General features: G+C 43.1%; 1 protein-coding gene across 1 annotated transcript in view; it reads left to right on the top strand.

The window, feature by feature from the left end:
* Positions 1 to 409: 409 nt before the first annotated feature.
* The window catches only part of SH3BP5 (SH3 domain binding protein 5), a 221,729-nt gene continuing 198,678 nt past the window's right edge, over positions 410 to 23,460 (top strand). Inside the window, exon 1 of the mRNA XM_086942074.1 lies at positions 410 to 875. Coding sequence (XP_086798200.1) covers positions 801 to 875 — 75 coding nt within the window. The 5' untranslated portion in view covers positions 410 to 800. The remainder of the gene's footprint in view (positions 876 to 23,460) is intronic.

The following is a 23,460-nucleotide window of genomic DNA, read 5'->3' as shown; positions in this document are numbered from 1 at the left end:
TTTTCTTACCCAATGTATATGTCGGAGTGGTTTATTCCTGGAAATGGCATAGCTCCTTGTCGTCCCATCCACACAGGCATACTGCCTGCCTCGAAAGGCTAGAGGCGAGCGCTTTGAGGAGGCTCTAGTGGCTTCTAGGCGCTATATAAATAACCGTATCGTTCTGACACAGATGTCTGCCTGTGGTTTACGTTTAAATAATCCCCTGCAGTAGGATGAAGGCACTGCCACCCCGCCGCTTTTGTCTGGAATCTCTGAAGCCTGGCAGAGGGCGTTCCCTTTGTGCATTAGCATACCGACAGCCCCCGCGCGCCTCCATCCTGGCATGGAGGCGAGGAGGGCGTGTGCGGGGCATGTCTCGCCTCCGCTGCGCTGCCAGATGAAGGGACGTCTCGCTGATAAGGGAGGCAGCTGAGAGGGGCTCAGTGACAGCGGAGGGGCGGAGCTGTGCGGCGCCCCGCCCGCCGCTGCTGCCTCAGAGGAGGCCAGGCCGGGGCTGTTGCCACACGCATCTGTCTGCAGCTGCTCCAGTTGCGCCAGCGGTGGGGTGGCACTGCAGCTCGACCATGCCCCTCAGCCAGCAGGTCTGAGCCCGGGCCGGGGGACGATGCGTTCTCCTGCTGGGTATTCAAGAGCACGAAAAAGAGGAAAAGCGGAGAGCTGGGACGGGGGGCCGTGGAGCCCACTGCGGAGAGAGAGCTGTGCCTTTGTGGGGACTCGGCGCTGAAGCAATAACTGGAAACACTGGTGGGGCCTCTGCAGGGGAAATAAGCACCACGCACCCCGGCGCGCTGGGCACCATGGACATGGGCAAAAGAACCAGGGCAGAGGAGCCCGTGCCCCACGAGGAGGAGGAGGTGGACCCCAGGATACAGGTAGGCACGGCGTGTCACTTGCTCTCTCTCCAGCTGCCCCCTCCCCCATGCTGTTCTGTGCCCCCACCCATCCTTCCCAGAAAAATACAAGAACAGGTTAATGGTCACACGAGACCTGTAAGCTAGCTCGGCATGTTAATGCGCCTGCTGCTGATATCTCCCTGAGATCTGGAGGGCTCTCGTTCGAGTTTGGCTCAGCCTTTCATCCAGACGAGGGTAATAAACGAGTTCTGTGGCGTTGGAGTACTAATACCCGATGCTGTTCACAGCGTTTCGAGGCTGTAGCGAGCGCTATGTTAACGCACCTTTAAGATTATTGTTATGTAAAGTAGCGGCAGGAGCTTGCCGTCTGCATTCTTGGCCAGGCTGGCTCAACCTTTCATCCTTATGTGGTTGAGCAGGTGGATACCCTTTGTTAGTCGAAACAGGACAGTTCATAGCCGTGCTTTGATAGTTGATTTGGCGAGGGTACTTTACACCCAGGCCAAGGGTTGCTGTTATTAAGCGCCATGAAGCAGCTTGGAAGCCAATTCCGCTAATACCGTGCGCGTCCCTTCTGCTCACGGCGAACGGGCCGTGTCGCTTTATAGCCCTTTGTGCTCAGGCCTGTGAGTTATTATTGCTTAAAGAGTGTTTTGTTGCGAGAACAGATCACATCGCAGCCCGGGTGGGAGGGAGAAAGGTGGAGCAGGGTGGGTCACGCCGCTCTAACTGCTTTCACTTTTAATCTTTTTACATCTCCCGTCAGCGCACCCAACAAAAGGCCTCCACGGGGAGGCGCTGTGCCTTGCGAAGTATTTTCCTCGAATGAACAGTAAAGTGTGTGGAATTCTGTCAAGAGCACGGGGACCTTGTGGTTTAATTATAACCACCTGGGCTGTGAGCACAGCGAGGAGGCCCGAGTCTGGGGTGTATAACGGCCCGGGGTTTTAACGCAGGGCGGTGTAGGAACAATGGAATGTACAGGAGTCCGTCCCTTGTAGGTTCACGGTTCTTGTGTGTGTCTGTTTGGACTCTCTGGGTGTTATCACGTGCAGTCTTTTTATAAAACAGCTGGCCCGTGTGTCGCCTTCTGCAAGTCTCGGCTCCACTGCCAACTGCGCTTTGCATGCTGGGATGTATAAAATATGCGCACACGTAGGCCCTGGCAGAGCCTCACAGAGTAGGGGGCGCTTCCATTCCCGAGGCCCCTCTCCTGAGCTTTGTGAGAGGGGGCTAAACGTTCAGCAGTGGATATCCGAGGCCCCTTTCAGCAGCAGGCCCAGGCCAAGGAGGGGCAATCTCGGACCAGACCCCCATCTGGTCCTGGCGCACATACTTACAAACTCGTGTAAGGTGACATAGTGCCAACATCAGCCCATACCATAGACCGCTCACAACAACTTCCCAAATAACAGACACCACACAATGTTTTTGTTGGAGAAAGTTGTTGCAGCTTTATTTGCATAAACATTATGCCAACATGTTGGGCTATCTTACGGGCGATCCAGGGTCAGGCCGCCTCTCGTCACCTGCCCACCCGATGAGCCATAAACCCCCGTGTTGTTAACCGCGGGGGTGTTGTCCATTTGGGGGAAGGGCTAGCCCCCCACCGGCGGATCTCCAGTCCACCCCTTACTCACACCCCTCCCCCTTAGGGAGGAAGGAGCGTTGCAGGCAACCCCCGGTTGCTCAGGTCCACAACCGCCCGAAGGACTAACGGGGCGCCGTCGCTCCTCCAGGATCCCACTGGGGATCTCGCTTGGGATAATTGGCTCTCGCACCCTTCCGGTGCTCCTGTAGAGGGTACCCATCTGTACCTTTCAGCGTTGGATCGCCCTGTAACTCTGCCTGCAACACAAAACAAAATTGTATTAAATAATTCCCCCCCCCCCCCCTGCTGCCCGCCAGCCGGGTTAGCGGTAGGGAGGGAAAACAGCGTACGGGCAGCAACGCCCGCCAGGTCAAAGGGGGAGAGGTTCCTGTCCGCGTGGCCAATCGAGGGGCAAAGAGGGCGCCAGGCCTGCGACCCCAGGCCATATAGCCGCAGACAGCCCCTCTCCCACCAGAAGTACGTCACTGGGGACCCCTGGTCCCAACACTAGACCGCTCAAAGGGGCCTGGGCTATCCTGTGGCACTAAGGGTGGCCGCCCTCTTAGGTGGCCCCCTTCGGTGGCCCGGGGCAGCCTGGCACAGGCCAGACTGAGGCGCTTAGTCAACGCTGGCAAGCCCAGCAGTAGAGTCAATGCTGACAGCCTTCAAGTCTAAACGAATACCAGCCACTAATTCGGGCCACCTGGCTTTCCCAGGAGCACTAGACAAACTCATAGCGACAGCCCAGATAAAAGCATATAAGAGAGTGCTGCAGATGCAGAGATAAGCAAGGGACACCAGGCTACGACTGAAACTAGGGCTCTGCAGATCAGAATCGCCCTTACAGGGGGACTTAACCCCATCCATGCGGGCCGTCCGACGTCACAGTGGGCGTGTGAGGAGGACAGCGCGGGGCCGTCTGAACCCCGCCCACTCATTAATTCTCCCACACAGCTGCGGAATTCGTGACGCGATCACGCAGTTAATCAAGTATTATAGGTCCTAAAAGCTCCATATAACACCCTTAAACATCAATTGGAAACAATCTTCAGGGAAGTGGACTCCCCCTGACACATCAAGATGAGCCAAGCAATAGGGACCCTGGAAATCGAAGCAGAGTCTGCCCTCACCCGAGATCCTGTATGTGAAGCTGCAGGTCCGGTCCACTTCGTACTAAAAGGACCAGGCCTCACTCCACTATAACATCAATACAACGGCACATAAACAGAATCCCACGTTTGGCGGCAGAGTAAGGAACTACCAACAAAAGGGGTGACAGTATGAACTGTGGGTTTTAAGCAACTAGTGGCTGGAGCGTTTGAGGGGGGTAGGATGGAGGGGTGCAGATTTCAAGTTCATTTTACTGTAAAGATTTTAAATAATTGAACAGTTAATAAACATACTTGTGTACAAACTCAATAAAACTACAAGTTCCATGATTCAGGGTGCTGCTGGTTACAAGGCAGGTGGTTGTAGGGGTCACATGGCATGGGAACAGTGACACCTGGCAGATATGAAACCTCCAGAGGACAGACAACCAAGGTCCATTACTCTCCAGTTCAACAAGATATTTAGAGCCATACACAATTGAGAAATAGTCCAAATGCATTCAAACTGACATTGTAGTAGCATTTATATAGCGCTTACTACCCCTGACGAGAAGTTGAAGTGCTTTAGGTGGGGCGACCCCCTGAACCCAAAGTTAGTTAGTCCAGTATCATTGGTGGCTAATAGGATTCGTCTTGTGTGCCCAAGTAAAACTGTCCATGCATTCCCTCCAGTTTCTTTGGTGTGATGGATTAAACTATGTTCACTAGATTGTGTTCTCTTCCAAACAAACATCCCTCGTCATGCCCGACATGGTGCGAGGTGTTTACCCTGAACCTTTTAGTCTCACCAGATAACTCCAAGCCACATTTGAAGTCCTCTTCTTCCTTTCACGAGCAATTGGTTTTAAGTTTTAATTAGTGATCCAAACATAGACTACAACTCCCAGAATGCAATGCTTCATTAAATTAAAGCCTGTTACTCGAAATACACAATGTTGCTGAAATTGCGTTATCTGGCGAGCCAATAGATATATTTTCTTTGCTTGGTATCTGAAGTTTTGTGTTTTTTATTTTGAAATCGATACTTATAATTCCTTTTGGGGCCTGATACAGAAGCATTTATCATTAATCTTTAATACACCTATAGCTCTCTCTTTACCTATGATTTTGCTGGGTCCATGGGCTTCAGTTACCCCTTTATCTCTTGACAATACGGATTTGGAGCTCTTAGATGTACTCTTGGCCATTGCAGTCCAAATTATACTCTCAGAATGGACATCTTTTCATCTCCTTTCTTACCATACCTGGTGGGCATGGGTTTCATATCTTCGTGGAGCTCATACTTTTGTTGAAAAGAAGCGTTACTCACCTTCAATTGCTAGTAATGTATGGCGGTCTTTGGATAACTATATGGAGTTGTCTTGTCAGGGGTTGGTAGCTCAATATTCTTTTGAACTAATTTCTTAAGTTATTTTCTTAGATGTAGCAGATGTCCCTTCCCACCATTTTATCCTTCTTCCTTTTCTCTAGTATTCTTTCTCTTTCTTTCTTTCCTTCCCTCTTTCACCTCTTTTCCCCTCGCTGATGTGTCTTATCTATTAAGCAATGCAAATATCACATGAGTTTGTTGCAATATTTTAGATGCTTTATCTGTTCCACATCCCTGGGATTTATACTCAATACTTGATGAGTTTATAATATTTGTATTTGTCATGGTATTTATCTGATCAATTTCACGTGATAACTTTGACATCTTTTTATCCCAGTCCAATAGCTCTTTGTCATGAAGTCCTTCTTTTTTAAATTCCTAGTTATTATATTATTGACTCTGATTTGATGTATTGATATTGTATTGCAAATGTGCTTCCTTTATTAAATAAGCAATAAAGATATTTGAACAAAAAATTCCACACATATAATTATAAGAATGAAAGGGTAAGGTAAATCTTTTTGTTTAGTTAATTAAAACCATAGCGATATTAAAAGTGCACACCACATTGAGAGAGGAAAAAAAAGCACAATAAACACTTCATCAGGCATTAGTTTGTTTTATCAAGGGAAAAAACATGAATGGATAAGTTACTCACACCTGATATAGGACAATCTGACATGTTTCACCCAATCCCAAAATAAATCGAGGCCTGGTTAGTCACAAGGGTGCTGAAGATGTGAGTGTCCTTCCTCTTTCCACCCGGCACGTGGAAGGGGTTTTAAAATGAGTGTGCACTGCTCATAGGTGACAAGTGCCACGTGACGCCTGCACGCGGTCTGGGATTTTTAACCAACAGCCTTTTGTATTCTAGATTCTAGAGCTTGCATCTTTGCTGTTCACACTCTAAGCCTGGGGGGAAAGCCAGGGAAAGCTGAACGGAGCTGTCAATGGCACAGCTCGGTGGGTGAGGGTGATGAAGGCAGAGCATTCACGTTTCACATGTCTAAAGATGAGTAGCTCGTCCAGTCTCAGTTTTAACACTGCATTCTGGGACTTGTAGTCCTTGTTATGCCATTATAAAATGAAGACTCCAAGCACAAGGATGAAAACGCTGGACTAAGGCTGCCTTGGGCATCAGCAAACTTGGCCTAGGGTGCCAATATTCTAAGGGGCGCAGCGGGGAGCTGTTTAACTTAATGTTATATAAACAGTGGCTCGTCCATCCCACTTGGTCTCAAACAGGTCCCCTTAAAGACTTTGTAATCAGCCCTTAATGTACCTCAGCGTAATTGTTAGCACCCCATCACCCCCCTGCCCTCCTCCCATCTTCCTCACACCTCGTGCCATCACACTGCGACGACCCCTGCCCACACAACAAACACCACATTTTTTTCCACCCAGGGTGCTGTCCCGGTCAATCCGATTCAGGGCTGGCCCAACTTTCGGTTCTTTGTAAAGGCTGGGCTGTTTATTGATTCACCTGGGGTTTAAATGCAGATGATGGGGCGGCAGGAGGAAAGCTAATGTCACGAGCCAGCCCTGGTCCTGGAGCCACACATTGCGCATTCTGGGACTTGTAGTTTAATTTTTACAATGACACATCACATTTTGCTTAGTTCTGTTGTATGAACAACTGAGCTGGCTGAATGCCCTCCTCGTGATATAGGCTCTAGGCTCATGGTGGCCCTGGGCAGGGAGCGTAGGTAGGGGTCCCAGGAAGAGGGGGTCCGAGCGGGGCGGAGCGCGGAGGCCAGTGAAGACGGCGGGTCAGGGTGTTTGGAAGTGGAACAGAGCCGGAAGCCGCCAAATCCTTGCCAGGGGCCGCCTACGCAAATATGTATCCATCCTCAGAGGATTATTATATTAAGGATATATATTGCTGTGGTAGCCCCTGTGGTTTGGTGGCCCTGGGCAGGTGCACAGCTTGCACATGCCTAAGGCTGCCCCTGACTAGGACCAGTTGACTGCTGAGCACTGCTACCCGAAATATGCAAATGTGAATATCCACTGAGTTATGTAAATTAGTTTTATTTAGATCTAATTGCATGTGCATAGTTGTGAGTCGACCTCATGACATTGTGGTCACTTTCAGCCAGTCTTCGGCTTTCTAGGATTTTTATTTTCACTTTACCCATTACACCGTGGGTACTCACAAAAAATGTTCCCGGCGGCTGCAATGTTTGGACTATGGTGTGTCCGAGGGGCGCACTGATGCCAGCTGGGGGTGTAAAGTGGGTGTAGGGGAAGCAAAGCATGTATGTCTAGTGGCTGTCTTTAAAAATGAAGGTGTTCCTAAAGTTAAGGGCCGAGCTACTTCCTTTCTCTAACTGCAATTAACCTTTAAATAAGTGATTGCTGTATAATAAAAAAAATCCAATGTTATTCCTAAGTCGAGTAAACAGCAGCTCTGTGTTGCTGCTGCCCAAGGGGCAGCATGAAAAGGTCAGGAGGGCCGCATGCGGCCCCCGGGCCGTACTCTGGATTGCACTGCATTACACGAACCTACATTTTCCATTCTTTTTAATTGCTTATGGTTAGAAGAGGACGACTGATCAATTGTAACTGCATTTATATTGTGCTTACTATCCTTGATGAGGCATCAAAGTAGTTCTTTGGCGAGTAGCACGCTACTCCAGAACCCAAAGGGGGTTAGTGGTGAATTAGTATAGGGAGATATGAAATTACTTTGAGTGGTGAACATGTGAGTTTGTTATTTTGGATTGGAACAGGATAGTAGAGGGATTGAAGAGGGAAGGATTTGCATTTATGTAGGGCTTGCTACCCCATAAGGTGTTGAAATGCTTGTTGGCGGGTAGCACGCTATTCTGGAACCCAAACAGGATTAGTGGGGAATTAGTACAGGAAAATATGAATTTAATTTGAGAGCTGGACATGCTAGTCTGTTAGCTGGATTGAACAGGATAGTGGAGGGACAGAAGAGTGAAGGGTCTAGAAGGTTTTTTTCTTTTTTTGGAGCTCATGGCAGTAGGAGGAGGTGTAGGATAAGTTTGCAACTCTCACAAGATGGGGTTGAGCTGATATCTGTTTCTGTTTCCCAGAGGGCCGCGAGGAGACCGAAATGCTGCTTTGTAGCATCAAGTCCTCAACTTTCCAGATTCCATGTGTGACTAACACATTCAGTCCAGAGTCTTTATTTTCTGTTACTTGTAGTTCTGTTTATTCCAGTATAAATTCAAGACTACAATTACCTCAATGCAAAGAAAAAACAAGGAACAGCAAAGCTATTGGGGCATGGAATGGGGGAGCTTTTGAGTTAGCTGGTAAGCAACAGTGAATCAAAATGAATTGAGTGAATGCATTTTTGACCAGTGTCTGAGTGCAGACCACTCTTATATAGGAGTGCTCATATCTCATGGGTTCCATCATACAACCGTGACCTATGTATGCCATTATATGTCTAATGACGAATCAGATCTACTTTCACAAAACTGCTGGCCAAGTGCTTTCAAGTGCTGTGTAATGCAAATGAAAGGCCCTACAGCTGCGTCTGGTGATGACGCATTCCTGCCAAGGGACACATTTAGCCCTTCCTGGCTTTTTATCCAGCAGCACCTTGCCTTCTGGGACTTGTATTTTTCTCTCCCCATTCTAAGTATGTACTTAGAGGTTTCATATGACATGGAAGTACTTAGTAGCCCTGAGTGAGAGATTAAAATGTAACAAAGTCTGCACAGATGTACCATTAATTTGTGCAAGCGGGGGCTCCCAGTACAGAGACTGTGCTCCCGCACCCCGGTGTTAAAGATATTGCCCCAGTGGGGTATGTGACACACTGGACACCGGCCTCTTAGAATTGAGCCCATGCAGCCTGCCTCAACTATAATGCAAATATCTTTAATAGAAAATTCACATTACAAATTGGGTAGAATTTTTCAATTGCAGCTATACATAGTTTTGACTAAATCCCACAGCGGTCAACTTGTTCCTGTGTCAACTCGAGGGCAACTTACAGTCAGTCAGTCAGTGTGTCAAGTCAAGAAAGCTTTATTCGATTGTAGACAAACAATCATAAAAGCACCATAACAACATTTCATATGTATTAAAATTCATTTTAACAAGTTAATTTAAGGTTCAGTGAAAACGTAAAGCATTATTAAACTCAACACGCTGTCCTGAAGTTAAAAAAGTAAAAGCATTTAAAGGGAAACAATTGTTTTCTTAGGGACAAAACTTTTTTTCAGAAAAGTTGCCATCCGAAGGACAGTATGCACATTATATAGTTGTTGTAATGCCAGAAGGGCAGGACGACATTGACGAAGCCCAAACCATTATAGCATGGGGACTACACTACACTCATTCTCCTGGCATTAGAATAAAATTTGCAAAAAAGAATATCATAAATCGTGGTTTGCTTGGAGATTTTATCGCAGGGGCAGAGCTGTAGGTCTTGGGAACAATTGTTCGCTTTGGGCAAAGTGACTAATCAATTGAAGATTCTCAAGCGAAATCGAATTAAAAGGAACCTGTCATATTCACTCAGGACCCAGGTGAGGTAGGGTTGAATATTAAAAGAAGTTAAAATCAACTGGTCGTGGAGGACACATGGTTTTACAATTTCAGATGATAATCTGGCCGTGTCTAGTAGAGACAAGCCCTTTGCTTTTAGTTCCTTTCTATTTATTTCCCTGATGATACTGGGATTAGTGAAGTACTCTGGGTAATCCATGGGATTCTCAGGGCCCCATCCAGTTTCAAAACATCCAAAATGAAGTCTCTATTTAGTTTTGTCTCTTCCTTTGTCCAGAGTCTGTGCCTTAGCGGCACAGGCTCAAGTTTAATTAAATTTGAAATAAAGGCGAGGCCCAACAGCGCGTAACAGATACTCGCAGAAGTACCGTTCGGGGCCGATAAAATGTATTTTAAAAAAGAGTTTTCTACTCTTTGAATGGGAAGCAAATCTACTGGCCCCCAAACCTCAGTCCCATGAATTGCAGCTGAGACACATTTTGCTTTGTATATTTTGATAAGCTCCTCAGGTGGTCTTTTGCCTAGTTTTATTGCAACGGCTCTAAGGGCAGATGAGGTGCGCAATAGTACCAGTTTTTTCGCAGTGACCGCCTGTGACCAGGAGTCATTGTGGGCAAAAAGAATGCCCAAGTATGAACATTTCTTAGTGATCCCAATCTTTTGTCCTGACACAAACATATCTTTAGATTTTTTGATGCCAGGGCCGCAACGCATAATACAAGTCTTTGAAGAATTAACTCTTAGGCCTAACTCGTTCATAAATTTGGTAAAGCTATCCAGTACCCTCTGAAGTCCTATTTGGATATCAGTATCGCATCGTCTGCATATAAAAGGGCTGGGATGGGTCGCCCCGTCACTTGGGGGAAGTCATAATTGTCTTTTAAAAGAGCCTCCCCCAAACCGTTTATGTACAGATTAAAAAGAAACGGAGCAAGGACGCAGCCTTGTCTGACTCCACTTCTAATCAGGAAGGGAGCCGAGCGTTCACCCTGCAGGCCACAGAGCACGCGTGAATTGGCATCACTATAAAAACGTTTAAGAAAATAAATAATCTGTGGGTTAACCCCCACCACTTTTAAAATTGACCAAAGTTATGAATCACGCAATCAAATGCAGCTGTGAGGTCAACGAAAGCTAAAAATAGATTTCCCCCCTTGTCCCTAGTGTATTTACCAATGAAAAGAGACAGGTTCAAACCCTGCTTCACAGTTACTACGCCGGCTCTCCTCCACCCAGACCTGGAGGCGTTCCAAAATGATTCTGACTGCTACTTTGGTTGTGGCATCTAATAATGAGATGGGCCTATAGCATATCGAGTCCTGTCTATCCACCTTTTTAAAGATAGGGACAATAGTTGATTCTACCCAGGCAGGTGCGTTTGCTCACACTGCCCACTTCTCACTAGTGGAGCAGTTACGGCATGACGTCATGCCAGGTGAGCACTGTGGGGGAAGGTAGATCCTTTAAAGAGAGTCATTTTGTCTCTGGATTTCCCTTCTCTTTTAGAAACTCAGGAGCAGCAACATTCTGGTGGTGTCACCAGAGCTTTAAGTGGAAGCTTTTTCAATATACAAGCCAGAGTTGCTGCTTATTTATCTTATGCAACTAACAACCATTGACAAAGCCAATAGCCCTGATTTGTTGTAGGTATGATGTTTCTTGTTGTATCACATATCTGGATGCAATGACAGAAACAGCAAAATACAAGTCGGGCAGCACAGTATGCTAAGTAAGCACAGCTTTTTAGTTTACGTGTTTAAGCCACGCCCTTAACTACATTGGCCACGCCCCTTTGAGAGACTCCGCAGTTTTTTCATTCCACTTAAAGCCCTGCCGGTATGTTATTTTTTTCTTGAGAGGGCTCTCTACACGGAACAGGAGCTTCTGATATGGCGTTGGCCTCAGTGACCTAACGCAAAATGATGCCCCCCCCACCTAAAGAATATGACGAGGACCAGCCATAAATATCACACAGATATTCATTTGTCTTGGGCATAATAAGTGCCCGCTGAAGGGCTTGATGGTCCCTGACTGGTTTGGGGCCCCTTGCGCAGCAGGTGCTGCAGGGGCCTGCGTTACGACCCTGGCTGCCCCCCCCTCCGGACGGCAGAGCTCCACAGACAGCAGCCGCAGCTCTCTGCAGCGCCTAGCTGCACCGGAGGGACAGAGCTCAGCGTGAGACGGCACACTCCTGAGGCTCCGGCTGAGACGCCTACGTAACGTAACGCGAGCATCCTAGGGACACGGAAAGCCGCGCTGTAGGAACTGAAGGCAGCCCTCTGGTGGAGAGGGAGGAGTGCAGTGTGGGCTTGGGTCTACGGAGACGGTGGATTTGAGAGGGATGGTACAATGGTGGCTCAGAGGCTGCATGTGTTGATTTGTCTACAGTTCTCTGTAATTAAATCGATCCTTACGTGCGTAAAGTGAGAGATGTTAACTGTAAGCGAAGCACTCACTCCCCACTTACACTGATTGATGTAATAACACAATGGACCAGAAGATGATGATGTAAAATGCAAACTGCAGGCACCTCTGAACACACCCGCGAGGACGTTTGTGCAGCATCTTCCATTGGGCCTTCTGCTAGTGTGGATTTGGGGGTCTTTTGGCAGACCACCAAAGGTGTCAGGGTCACCCTATAGTCCACGGGGATCCGGAATACAAACTGAGACCAACACTGGAGCCAGAGAGAAAGGATATTTATTACAATCTCATGAGATGAAGAGGCATCAACAACAGGCACCATTGCTGTCCGAGGAGGCAGTCTGCAGAATGGTCTTACTTTACAGCTTATATTCACTCTATTCTGCCCCAGGCATGTAAGGTAGTTGTGACGCCTACAGTGTCATTTCACCATAATCAAATAGTGGGAGAGATATCACACATCCTGTGACGTCCCACTGATGACATCACAGGAAGTGAGACCTCACGACCCGTCACAGCAAGTGAGAATACACAACCCTTCTAAACTAGTAAAGGGCCTTGATTCTAATAGGGACTTAAAAAAACTACAATTTATTGAATACTCAAAAGAAATAGGGCTACCCCTACATGACAATCCGTAACAATACCTCATATTCAATTAATCCTGGCTAGTTTGTGATCTGTCAAGGAGTCACAGCTAGGTACGGGGCCTTTCTTGTTGAGGGTCAGACTGTTCCTTTTCAGCTCCTTTGTCCACGGGAGAAAGATATTTAATTGAGCTTTAAAAAGTCCTTGTGTTTTTTAGGTCGAGCCTGGGCAGCGTATGCTCTGCCCTGTGAGGCGGGCGGTAGTCAGGTAGGGACTTGAAGCTCCTCCCACTCTCCACCCATATTTTTCATTGGCTTGTGTCATTGTCCACTGTAGACTGTGGCTGTTCTTGGCTCAATAGGCTTAGTAGTCCCTCCTTAGTACCGCCTTGTCTCAATTTGTAGCTTCCCATGACGACATCCCCTGTTACAAGTTTTCTTACTCGGTAGGCTTTGCTTTAATTGCAGCCTCCCAGCACAGCAGGCAGGCAATGCTCTCTCCTAATGCTTTAAAAAATTTTTATAGCATGGGCGCTGGCATTTGCAATGCAATCGGTCTCACATTAGCGAGAGTTTAAGCTATTGGCATTGTAAATGACAATGCCTTTTATTTATCTGTTTTAAAAACAACACATAAATAAAAGGCATTGTCTTTTACAATGCCAATAGCTCAACCTCTCGTAAATGCGAGACCTATTGCATTGCAAATGCTTGTTATAAATAGGTCCCCTGGGCCACTCTGCTTTGCTATTACAAGCAGGCTGTCAGATCCCTTGATTGGCATCTCCGGGCTCACAGCCGCCGTGTAGAACTAGGCCTGAGCTGGCCTCAGTGGACCATGTGGTGTGTTGGCTGCTGATGAGAGCGGTGGCGGCTAACCTACCGCACATGAACAATTGGCCTTACTGAAAGCATTATCTGGGTCGGTTCATTTTTTATATGCACCGTGGGGTAGATCTGTGCTGAGAAACCCATGGTGGCTGCAAACCGAAGGCCTCCTATCAATGGCTGTTTTTCATGGACAGTAAAGTGTCTGTGTGGCTACTTGACTTCTTTGTGAATCGTTTCCCATCTCTAAGCTGATATGTAGAGGTCTAAAAGCCTTAATAAGCGATTCCCCGTCACCTGACCGCTCAGATTTCTCATCTGTTCATCCATCCAGCTCCATAAACAGACACCACTTTATCTGCCTTTCTTATTTATTAAAACTTCAAATGAACATATAGCTCAACACATAACTATATCAAAAGGGTCAATATTTAATATCTATGATATATATATATATATATATATATATATATATATATATATATATATATATATATATATATTCCATGTAAGCGCAAGCAGCCGCTGCACTCCGCTATGGCCCCTCCTTTTACAACAGCGGTCCGTACCGGGCAGCGAGCCCAATCAATTCAAACAATCACACTCACGTCTTTGGTGAAAACGACAGTGCGAAGTACGGACACCAGATCGCGTGTTCCACAGTTTCTTTAATCAGCCATGACAAAAACAGAAACAATGTCTCTCGACGCGTTTCGGGGCTCCTCCCCTTAGTCACGAGTGGTTGGAAAGGTGAATGGTCCAAACAATTATAGTTTCAATCACATGGTGTGCCATAACCAATGAACATAAAGAAAATACTATCACGTTCACAGACGCGAAAATAACAACGTGGGGCGGCATAATTAATCCTGCAACATTACTAGTAATCATGGAGAGCCAATTACCTAATGAGTAATTTTTGTAGAATGCAATAAATATCATTTACATCATGGTATTATTTGTACATGCAAACTACTTTTGGGTCATCAACATTAAAGACAGACTTAGATTCTGTATACGTGACGGAATATTCTGAACACCCATAATAGCAGTTTCATGATAGTTCACATTCACAATAATGGTTCCTGCCCAAGTGGGCAACAAGTTCCTATTGCTAATACACTGACATTCAATACTTAAAAGTGTAAAGGTCTCTGAAATTAATCAAAGAACAAATTCCCATCATTGCCCCTGTGGGCTTGTGTGCAGAAAAAACTCTACGTCCGGAGTTACCAATTCCGCCCCTGTGGGCTGTTTTCAATCATACATGCTATTCTTTATCAGAAATGTTCAATTCCAACTCTAATCAATATTTATGCTGGTGCTCCCAGTCACTCAAAAAATTCATTCAAGCCGTCCCTAAAACAAAGAAGAAAAAGAAAATAATGACCAGTGATTCAAGAAATAAATAAACAATAAAAAACATTCCTAACTTTTCACAACTCATGTAAAAAGACAATAGAAGTTAAAAACAATTTAGGGCAATATATAATACATTTCTTAAACATCCATCAAAGAGCTCTTACTAGACCACAACTGCAAATAGCTCAATAAAACCTGAAAATTTATATTATATCATCCTAGATGTACTTCCATCTCTTCGTCGCAGTTATGCCCATTAGGGACCATGGTTTTGTATTGAATAATCATTTTTGATTCTGCTCTACGCAAATTCTGTACTCGATTGCCCCCTCTCTCATCAAATTTCATAGTACACAATACACAAAAGCTCAGTAAGTTCACATTTTGATTGTGATGACTCTGAAAATGACGCGCTATGGGATAAGATTTATCCATGTTGGGAATAGCACGTAAGTGCTCAAGCACTCTGAGTTTGGCTGGCTTAATTGTGCTGCCTATATAGGCTTTGTTGCACGGACAGAATAGTGCATAGACCGCATGGTCACTGGTGCATGAAGTGTGTTCTTTAATCACAAAGATTTCGGATGATGGTGAGAGTCGTACTCTTTTTAAATTGCGGCTATTTTTGCAGGCTTTGCAGTTTCTGCAGGTAAAAAAACCTTCTACGCCTAAGGCTTTGGGTTTTTTGGGGATTAATGCACTGCATAACTGATCTTTAAGGGACCTTGCTCTCCTAAATGAAATTTGGGGCGAGTCGTTGACATATTCAGATAAATCTGAATCATTTAATAGTAAAGGCCAAAATTTCTTAAGGCTCTTTCTGAGCAGGCCTGCCTTGCTACTGTAGGTAGTAATGAACCGTGTTTTACTTTCATTCTCCTTAGATAAGTCATTCGTTATTGGTTTTAATAACGACTCCCTCGAACGTTGTTCTACTGCTTTTTGGGCATTCGAGATTATCTTAGCCTCGCTCAGAAAATCTTGCAATCATTTTACGTTGTTCAAGCTCAAAGGTTTCCTTCGTGCTGCAGTTGCGCTTTGCTCTTAAAAGTTCACCCATTGGAATACTCCTAATTAGGGAGTTAGGGTGACAACTGCGCGCGTGGAGAATACTATTGCCTGCAGTTTGTTTTCTGAACAGGTGCGTTTGCAATTTCTTATTCTCCACAGTGACACATAAATCTAGAAATTCTAGACTGTCTTTGGACCAATTACTGGTAAAGTTTAAGTTAAAATCATTGAGATTAAGTTCACTCACAAAGATGTTTGCTTCTTCCTCGGTCCCTTTCCATACTACCATCACGACATCTATGTATCGCATCCATTCAATAACATGTGTACGGTACATAGATGATCTGTATGTCACTGTCTCTTCCCAGTACCCCATATAGAGACCCGCAAAGCTGGGAGCAAAGCAAGTCCCCATAGAGGTACCAAGAGTCTGCCTGTAAATTTTACTGTCAAACAAAAAAGAATTTTGCTTGAGACACAGTTCCATCATTGTGATTAACATTTTGGTGTGGTGTAAGTACGACACAGATCTTTTGGACAGAAAATGCATGCACGCATCAAGTCCCAATTGATGAGGAATCGAAGTGTACAAACTTGTCACATCCAGTGAGAGAAGGAAATAGTCTTCCTCCCACTTCAAAGTCTCAATCTTTTTCAAAAAATCTCCTGAGTCTTTAACATAAGATGGTAATTGGTGAACAAAGGTTTGCAAAAAATAGTCTACGTATTGAGAGGTACATTCAAAACAGCTACCATTGGAGGAGACAATCGGTCTCCCGGGAGGATTAGTCATACATTTGTGTATCTTGGGGAGGAGGTACAGAGCTGGCAATTTAGGAAATTTACAAAATAAAAACCTGTATTCCTCCTCCTCCAACAAACCTCTAGTTCTCCATTCCATAAGTTGTGTATGGAACATTTTGAGCGAATTTTCGTATTCCATACGATTACTCCTACAGTAGCTGTTTGTATCAGACAATTGTCTCATCCCTTCTGCTATGTATTTCTCTCTAGATTGCACCACTATATTCCCGCCTTTGTCACTATTTTTAATTACAATAGTATGATCTTTTCTTTGATTAATTTCAGAGACCTTTACACTTTTAAGTATTGAATATCAGTGTATTAGCAATAGGAACTTGTTGCCCACTTGGGCAGGAACCATTATTGTGAATGTGAACTATCATGAAACTGCTATTATGGGTGTTCAGAATATTCCGTCACGTATACAGAATCTAAGTCTGTCTTTAATGTTGATGACCCAAAAGTAGTTTGCATGTACAAATAATACCATGATGTAAATGATATTTATTGCATTCTACAAAAATTACTCATTAGGTAATTGGCTCTCCATGATCACTAGTAATGTTGCAGGATTAATTATGCCGTCCCACGTTGTTATTTTCGCGTCTGTGAACGTGATAGTATTTTCTTTATGTTCATTTGTTATGGCACACCATGTGATTGAAACTATAATTGTTTGGACCATTCACCTTTCCAACCACTCGTGACTAAGGGGAGGAGCCCCGAAATGCGTCGAGAGACATTGTTTCTGTTTTTGTCATGGCTGATTAAAGAAACTGTGGAACACGCGATGTGGTGTCCGTACTTTGCACTGTCGTTTTCACCAAAGACGTGAGTGTGATTGTTTGAATATATATATATATACATATATATAATATATAGTGTGTGTTGTAAACATTATTTATATGGTCCTCCAGAAATTAAACTGCTTAGAACGAATATTATACATTTTTATACCAGGTCAAAACCACTGCACAGCTCATTAAAATTTCTCATTTATAGATATTACATTAGATATTACATTTCTTTTTTATTACAAACAGGATTAAAAGATCTGTTCTATTTAGTGCAGTGAAAGTTAGCCTCTCTGATGAGGCCAGCTTGGCAAGATTGCTTATCCAGTGGTCTGAGTCATCAGAGATGTGCCCATTCCTTGCACTCAGCAGGGGTGTAGTATGCTTAGTTACTGTGTCTTACTGTACCTTTAACTTGTACATTCTTATTAACTTGTGCATTCCTATTAGAGTGTTTCCATGATTCTTTCCTCTTACATTCTGTCCCTCCACAACAGTTGCTGTTGGTGTACCTTGCGCTAGCAACCTCCGTCGTGGGCTCCCTTTTCTCTTGTACTTAAATGGAAATAAATCCATCTACTTATTTACTGGAATCTTGAGACTTATTTCAGCACTACCCCATACTACATTTTGGTACCAGGAGTGGGGTAAGGAAATTTTTATTTTTCCACAATCAATTTTAGAACTATTACTCTTGATCACCAGTCTCTGATAATTCCTGGAGCCCACACGTGTATTTGTCTCGACCACCTAGGAGCTCCGCACATGTTTCGGAAGGTGGGTCAGACCGATTTCAATTAACTTTAATCATTAAATTGAGTTTACCGCATCGTCTCGAGACCTCCACAGTTACGCCACGAGAGATCTTCAAATCCAAACATTCCTGTGCCTACGCGTCACAAGCACTCTCCTCTACATTCTTCCTGCTACGTTGCCGAACCGCGAAGACCTGTGGGAGCAGCGTTTCATCGTCAACATTCGCAAAGCATTCTGGGATCGACGTACTTACGTCACACGTTCATCCGCCATTTTGTGAAGCCTCCGATGTTAATTCTGCAATATTTTCGTCAGTGGGATCCATTATTTAAACGGTGATTCGCACACCAATTATTTCAACTTTTAAATTGCTTCATACTTACATTTCGGTGCGATACTTGGTTTTAACGGTGATTCGCACACCCAGACTACAATTCTCATAGTGCTGGACAGAATTCTTCTATTGTAAGTTCACTGTTCACTTATTTATTTATCTATTCGCACATCTTATATTGCAACTTCTACAATTTTGAGCGTAGTCTTACTATAGTAGGTTCATTGTTCATTTATTTATTTATTTACTATTCCTCTTTCATTTCATTTAAATTTTCATTAATTTTAATTGATTGATCTTCATGGCTACTGCTCAAGGTGTTATACAACCATCACCATTTCCACAAAAACCTGGCAAACCACAGTTAAAATGGACTGAGTGGTTAAAAGACTTTAAAAACTATTTAACTGCAATTGATGCAGATAATTATTCTTCCACAAAGAAATTGGCCTTGTTAATCAATCAACTTTGAGCTACTGGTCGCAAAGTGTTCGAAAATCTTCCCCATTTTCCACGACCTGTGACAGAAGATGCAATATGGGATGTGTATTTAGAAGCAAAATTACGAATGGGGAAACAATATCCTGACGGAACAAGTGTTCTCCTGGAAAGATTTAATTTTGCAATGTGCAAACAGTCATCAGAAGAATCTGTTGAAGACTATATTGCGAATTTAAGAGTTTTAGCTGAGAAATGTGACTTTGGTACTAGTGTTGATACATACATAAGAGATCAATTTGTGTTTCATTGTCACTCTAAAAAAATTCAAGAACGTCTACTTACCTCCATTAATCCTACTTTGGCAGAAACAATGACATAGCCAAAAGTATTGAAAGGTCAATTGTTACATCTAGAGTCCTAGCCAGCAACCAACATACTGGGTTTCCTGCTCAGTCAAATTATCAAACTAATTTCTCTGACACTTCTCAGACTATGAATTTTGTATCTGAAAATAATACTGTGTGTGATATTACTCCCAAACAAGGTCCAGATAGAAGATTTCAGAAAAATCCACTTACAAAAACTCAACTTATTTGTTTCCGTTGCGGCTCTAGAAATCACGTAGGTAATAATCCCATGTGCCCTGCTTTAGGGAAAAAATGTACTAAATGTCAGAAATTTGGGCATTTTTATAATGTTTGCAATAAAAGAACATATGTTCCTGTCAATAGCAATTCCAGACCCAGAATAAGCAACATCTCAGTAGATTCACCAGAAACACAAGATTGTACTTCTCAGTTTGCAAATATGGTTGTTACTATTGATGTTCCTGAATGTTCCGACAAACCCATAAAAGGTCCATTTGTCGATATCACTATTGATAATAAGGTTATTCCTAGTATGGCTAATTCAGATGCACCTGTTACCATTCTTGCTGATGTTAGGTTCTATGAATTATGGCCTGACAAATTTCCACTTAATGCTCCTGACATTAATCTGAAAGCCTTCGGGGAGCAAGATATCGACCTAATAGGATTCTTTTGGATATACTTACTTGTCTAGGCAGATCAATTAAAACTAAAATGTATGTGGCAATCAAAGGGAAGACTATAGTTGGATGGAAAGATCTTGGCTTATTAGGCATCATTTTACACCCTGGACAGGATCCTCCCATAGTATTAGGTGAATTACCTCCAAATATTCTAACTATCAATGATGAAATTCCTGTTATTGATAAATTTGCAGCAGACGTTCCTGGAGTGTTTTAAGAATTCAGTTGGTAAGGTAAAGGGTTTTGAACATAACAGAATATTGAAGGTTAATGCTACTCCTAGTGTACACAAAGTCAGACCTATTCCTATTAGCGTCAAAGAAGACCTCAAAACTCTTCTTTCCAAGCTGATGGTATTATTGCACCCATTGATGCCTCTGAGTGGGTTTCTCCGGTAGTTTTGCGGAAAAAAAGGAATGGCGATTTAAGATTGTGTGTAGATCTAAGGTCTCTCAATCAGAATATATTAGTTGACTGTCACCCATTGCCGCATATACATGAAATGTTAGCCAACATTGGTAAGTCAAAATGTTTCTCTACCATCGACCTGCAATCAGCTTACCACCAAATTTTACTCTCACTTGACTCTCAACCACTTACAGCCTTTGTAACGCCATTTGGAGCATTTAAATATCTAAGATTGCCATTTGGTCTTGCATTGGCTGCAAGTGTTTTTCAGAAGTTGATGGACAATCTTTTTGGGGATTTGAGTCAAGTGCAGGCATTTCAAGATGACATCCTAGTACATACAGAAACCAAGGAAGAACATTTGACCATACTCAATAAAGTGTTTTCAATTTTACAAGATAAAGGCATGACTATAAAGGCCAACAAGTGCAATCTACTTGTTCGTGAAGTTGAATACTTAGGCCACTTAATCTCTAGTGATGGTATCAAACCTAAATGTTGTAACATTGAAGCCATACGCAATGCACCTCCTCCTTCAGATAAAGATGCTTTGCGATCTTTCCTTGGCCTTTGCGAATATTACGCAAGATTTGTTCTTGGCTATGCTCAACTAATACAACTGTTGAGATGTTTACTTAAGAAGGGATGTAAATTTGACTGGTCTACCAGTCTTCCAAGAAATATTTGAGAAAGTTAAACTCCTAGTCATCAATGCTCCTGCTTTGCAACCTTTTGTTCCCAAAGCCAAACCTTTTATGTCAGTAGATACCAGTCAAAAAGGGTTGGGAGCAGTTTTTGGACAATGGTAAGGAAAGTACTATTGCTTTCGCTTCTCTTGCTTTAACCACAGCTGAATGTAGTTATAGTACAATCGAGCGGGAAGCATTCGCTATTGTTTGGGCTGTTCAAAAATTCAAAATGTACATATGGGGCGTTTCTTGTGACGTTTATACAGACCACAAACCATTGGTGTCTTTGTTATCTGGAAATGGATTAGGCAAATCATCTGCAAGATTAGTAAGATTACTTTCTAAGTTACAAGAATACAATCTGGTCATAAAATACATTCAAGGGGGGAAGAATGTGCGTGCAGACTGCCTTACCCGCCTACCACTTCCTGGCAATGGTGAAGGTGAGGACAGCTCTCACACTGATTGTGTTGTTGGTTTAATTGATGCTGTTGCTTCGTGTTCCAATAACATTTCTCAAGTTGAATGGGCATCTGCTATGGCAGACGATGAAACCCTCAAAAAGGTAGAATTTTTTTTATCAAAACCAAATGGCCGAACAATAAAAACCTTAATGATGAATTGAAATCCTTTGCACAAGTTAGCGAAGAAATCTCATTTGAAAATGGAGTTTGTATTAGAAATGGGTTATTTGTTCCTCCCACTTCATTAAGAAACAAAATCATTGCTATAGCACATGAAGGCCATTTTGGGCATTTCCGCTATTTGTAAGAAATTGAAAACTATCTATTGGTGGCCTAACATAGACAAACATGTGAATTTCTTTATTGACAACTGTCCAACATGTAACGTTTCAGATAAGCACTGGAAAATCAACAAAAAACCTTTACATCCGGTGCCATTTCCTGACCTACCTTGGGATAAAATTGCTGTAGATTTCTCAGGCCCTTTCACACTTCTACCCTTAGAAAAAAGATACTGTATTGTTGCTATTGATTACCATTCTAAATGGATTTATTACTCTTTTGCGCAAACAGCAAATTCTACTACAGTCATCTCTTTTCTTCAAAACATCTTCAAAATTGAAGGCACTCCCAATTACATTGTTACTGACAATGGTCAACACTTTATTTCCAATCAAATGGTCAGTTTCTTTAAATCCAATGGAATACAACATCTCATTGCATTATATAGCCCATCTTTAAATGGCCTTGTTGAGAGAGCTAATCGTTTTATTGAAGAAGGAATTCAAACCGCTCTTTCATCCAATGTTGACGTTGCTGAATTCTTACAAAACAAAATTTGGGCATACATTAATACTCCTCACTCAACTACAAATGTCACACTTTTCAAAGCTCTTCGAGGAAGAGAAGCTAAATCCAAACTCTTACCGAAATGGTTCAGCAAATTCTGTGTTGGTCAAAGTATAGAAAAATAAAGGAATATTGCTACAGATCCGCAAGTCACTAAAGATTTTGTTGCCAATAATCAATCTATTCAAAAGAGATTTTATGATGGAAAAACTAAATGTATCAATTTTGATTTTAATGTTAATGATTGGGTTCTCATTAAGTAGCCTTTTAGTGTGTGTAAAGGTAATTCTAAGTTCACCCTACCTGCCTGTGTCATTAAAGTCACAAAATATTCTGTGTTACTTGGCAATAGAGGTTGGTGGAGCAAGAATAATGTAGTGAGAATTTCTAAGTCTCAAGTTGGAATATTTAACAGAACATGTTCTAGTAGAGAATTTGAAAACAATTCTGATTTTACCTTTGGTCCTGGGTTCCATTTCAAGAATGGCCAAATTGACAACTCAATTTCATCTACTAATACTTCTCAATGTGATTCAAGTGTTGTTCCAACAAATTCAGATGTCTCTGATAATAATCACAACCATCGTCCTCACAGATTACCCATCAAATTTAAAGATTATGTTTTATATTAATTTTGTGTTTATGGGGGGGTATGTAGTATGCTTAGTTACTGTGTCTTACTGTACCTTTAACTTGTACATTCGTATTAACTTGTGCATTCCTATAAGAGTATTTCCATGATTCTTTCCTCTTACATTCTGTCCCTCCACAACAGTTGCTGTTGGTGTACCTTGCGCTAGCAACCTCCGTCGTGGGCTCACTTTTCTCTTGTACTTAAATGGAAATAAATCCATCTACTTATTTACTGGAATCTTGAGACTTATTTCAGCATTACCCCATACTACAAGGGGGACACCCGCAGCTCAATTCAAGCACATCTTACATTAGCATACACCTTCTAGGTCTGGCTTGAGAGCACAGCAGTGTATGATCTATTGTTACTATTGCTTTAAAATATACACAATTGAGCTTAGCTCCACTCACATGAGTATGCCCTCTCACCTCATCCTATTGGTTGTTTGGTATATTCTTCTACCTCCTATAGTGTGCTTGCATTACGTTGCATGAGGGACTCTTTTACAGATGAAACGTGTGCTGCATCATTACACATTAAATTCTTTATTTCATAGATGCATTGTATACAGAAAACAATATTTTTTTAATTACTGCACCAGATTTTT

Source organism: Lissotriton vulgaris, chromosome 10, assembly GCF_964263255.1.
Source record: "Lissotriton vulgaris chromosome 10, aLisVul1.2, whole genome shotgun sequence".
Taxonomy (NCBI): Eukaryota; Metazoa; Chordata; class Amphibia; order Caudata; family Salamandridae; genus Lissotriton; species Lissotriton vulgaris.
The sequence above is the reverse complement of the archived record's forward strand: the minus strand, read 5'-3'. Positions and strand labels throughout refer to the sequence as shown.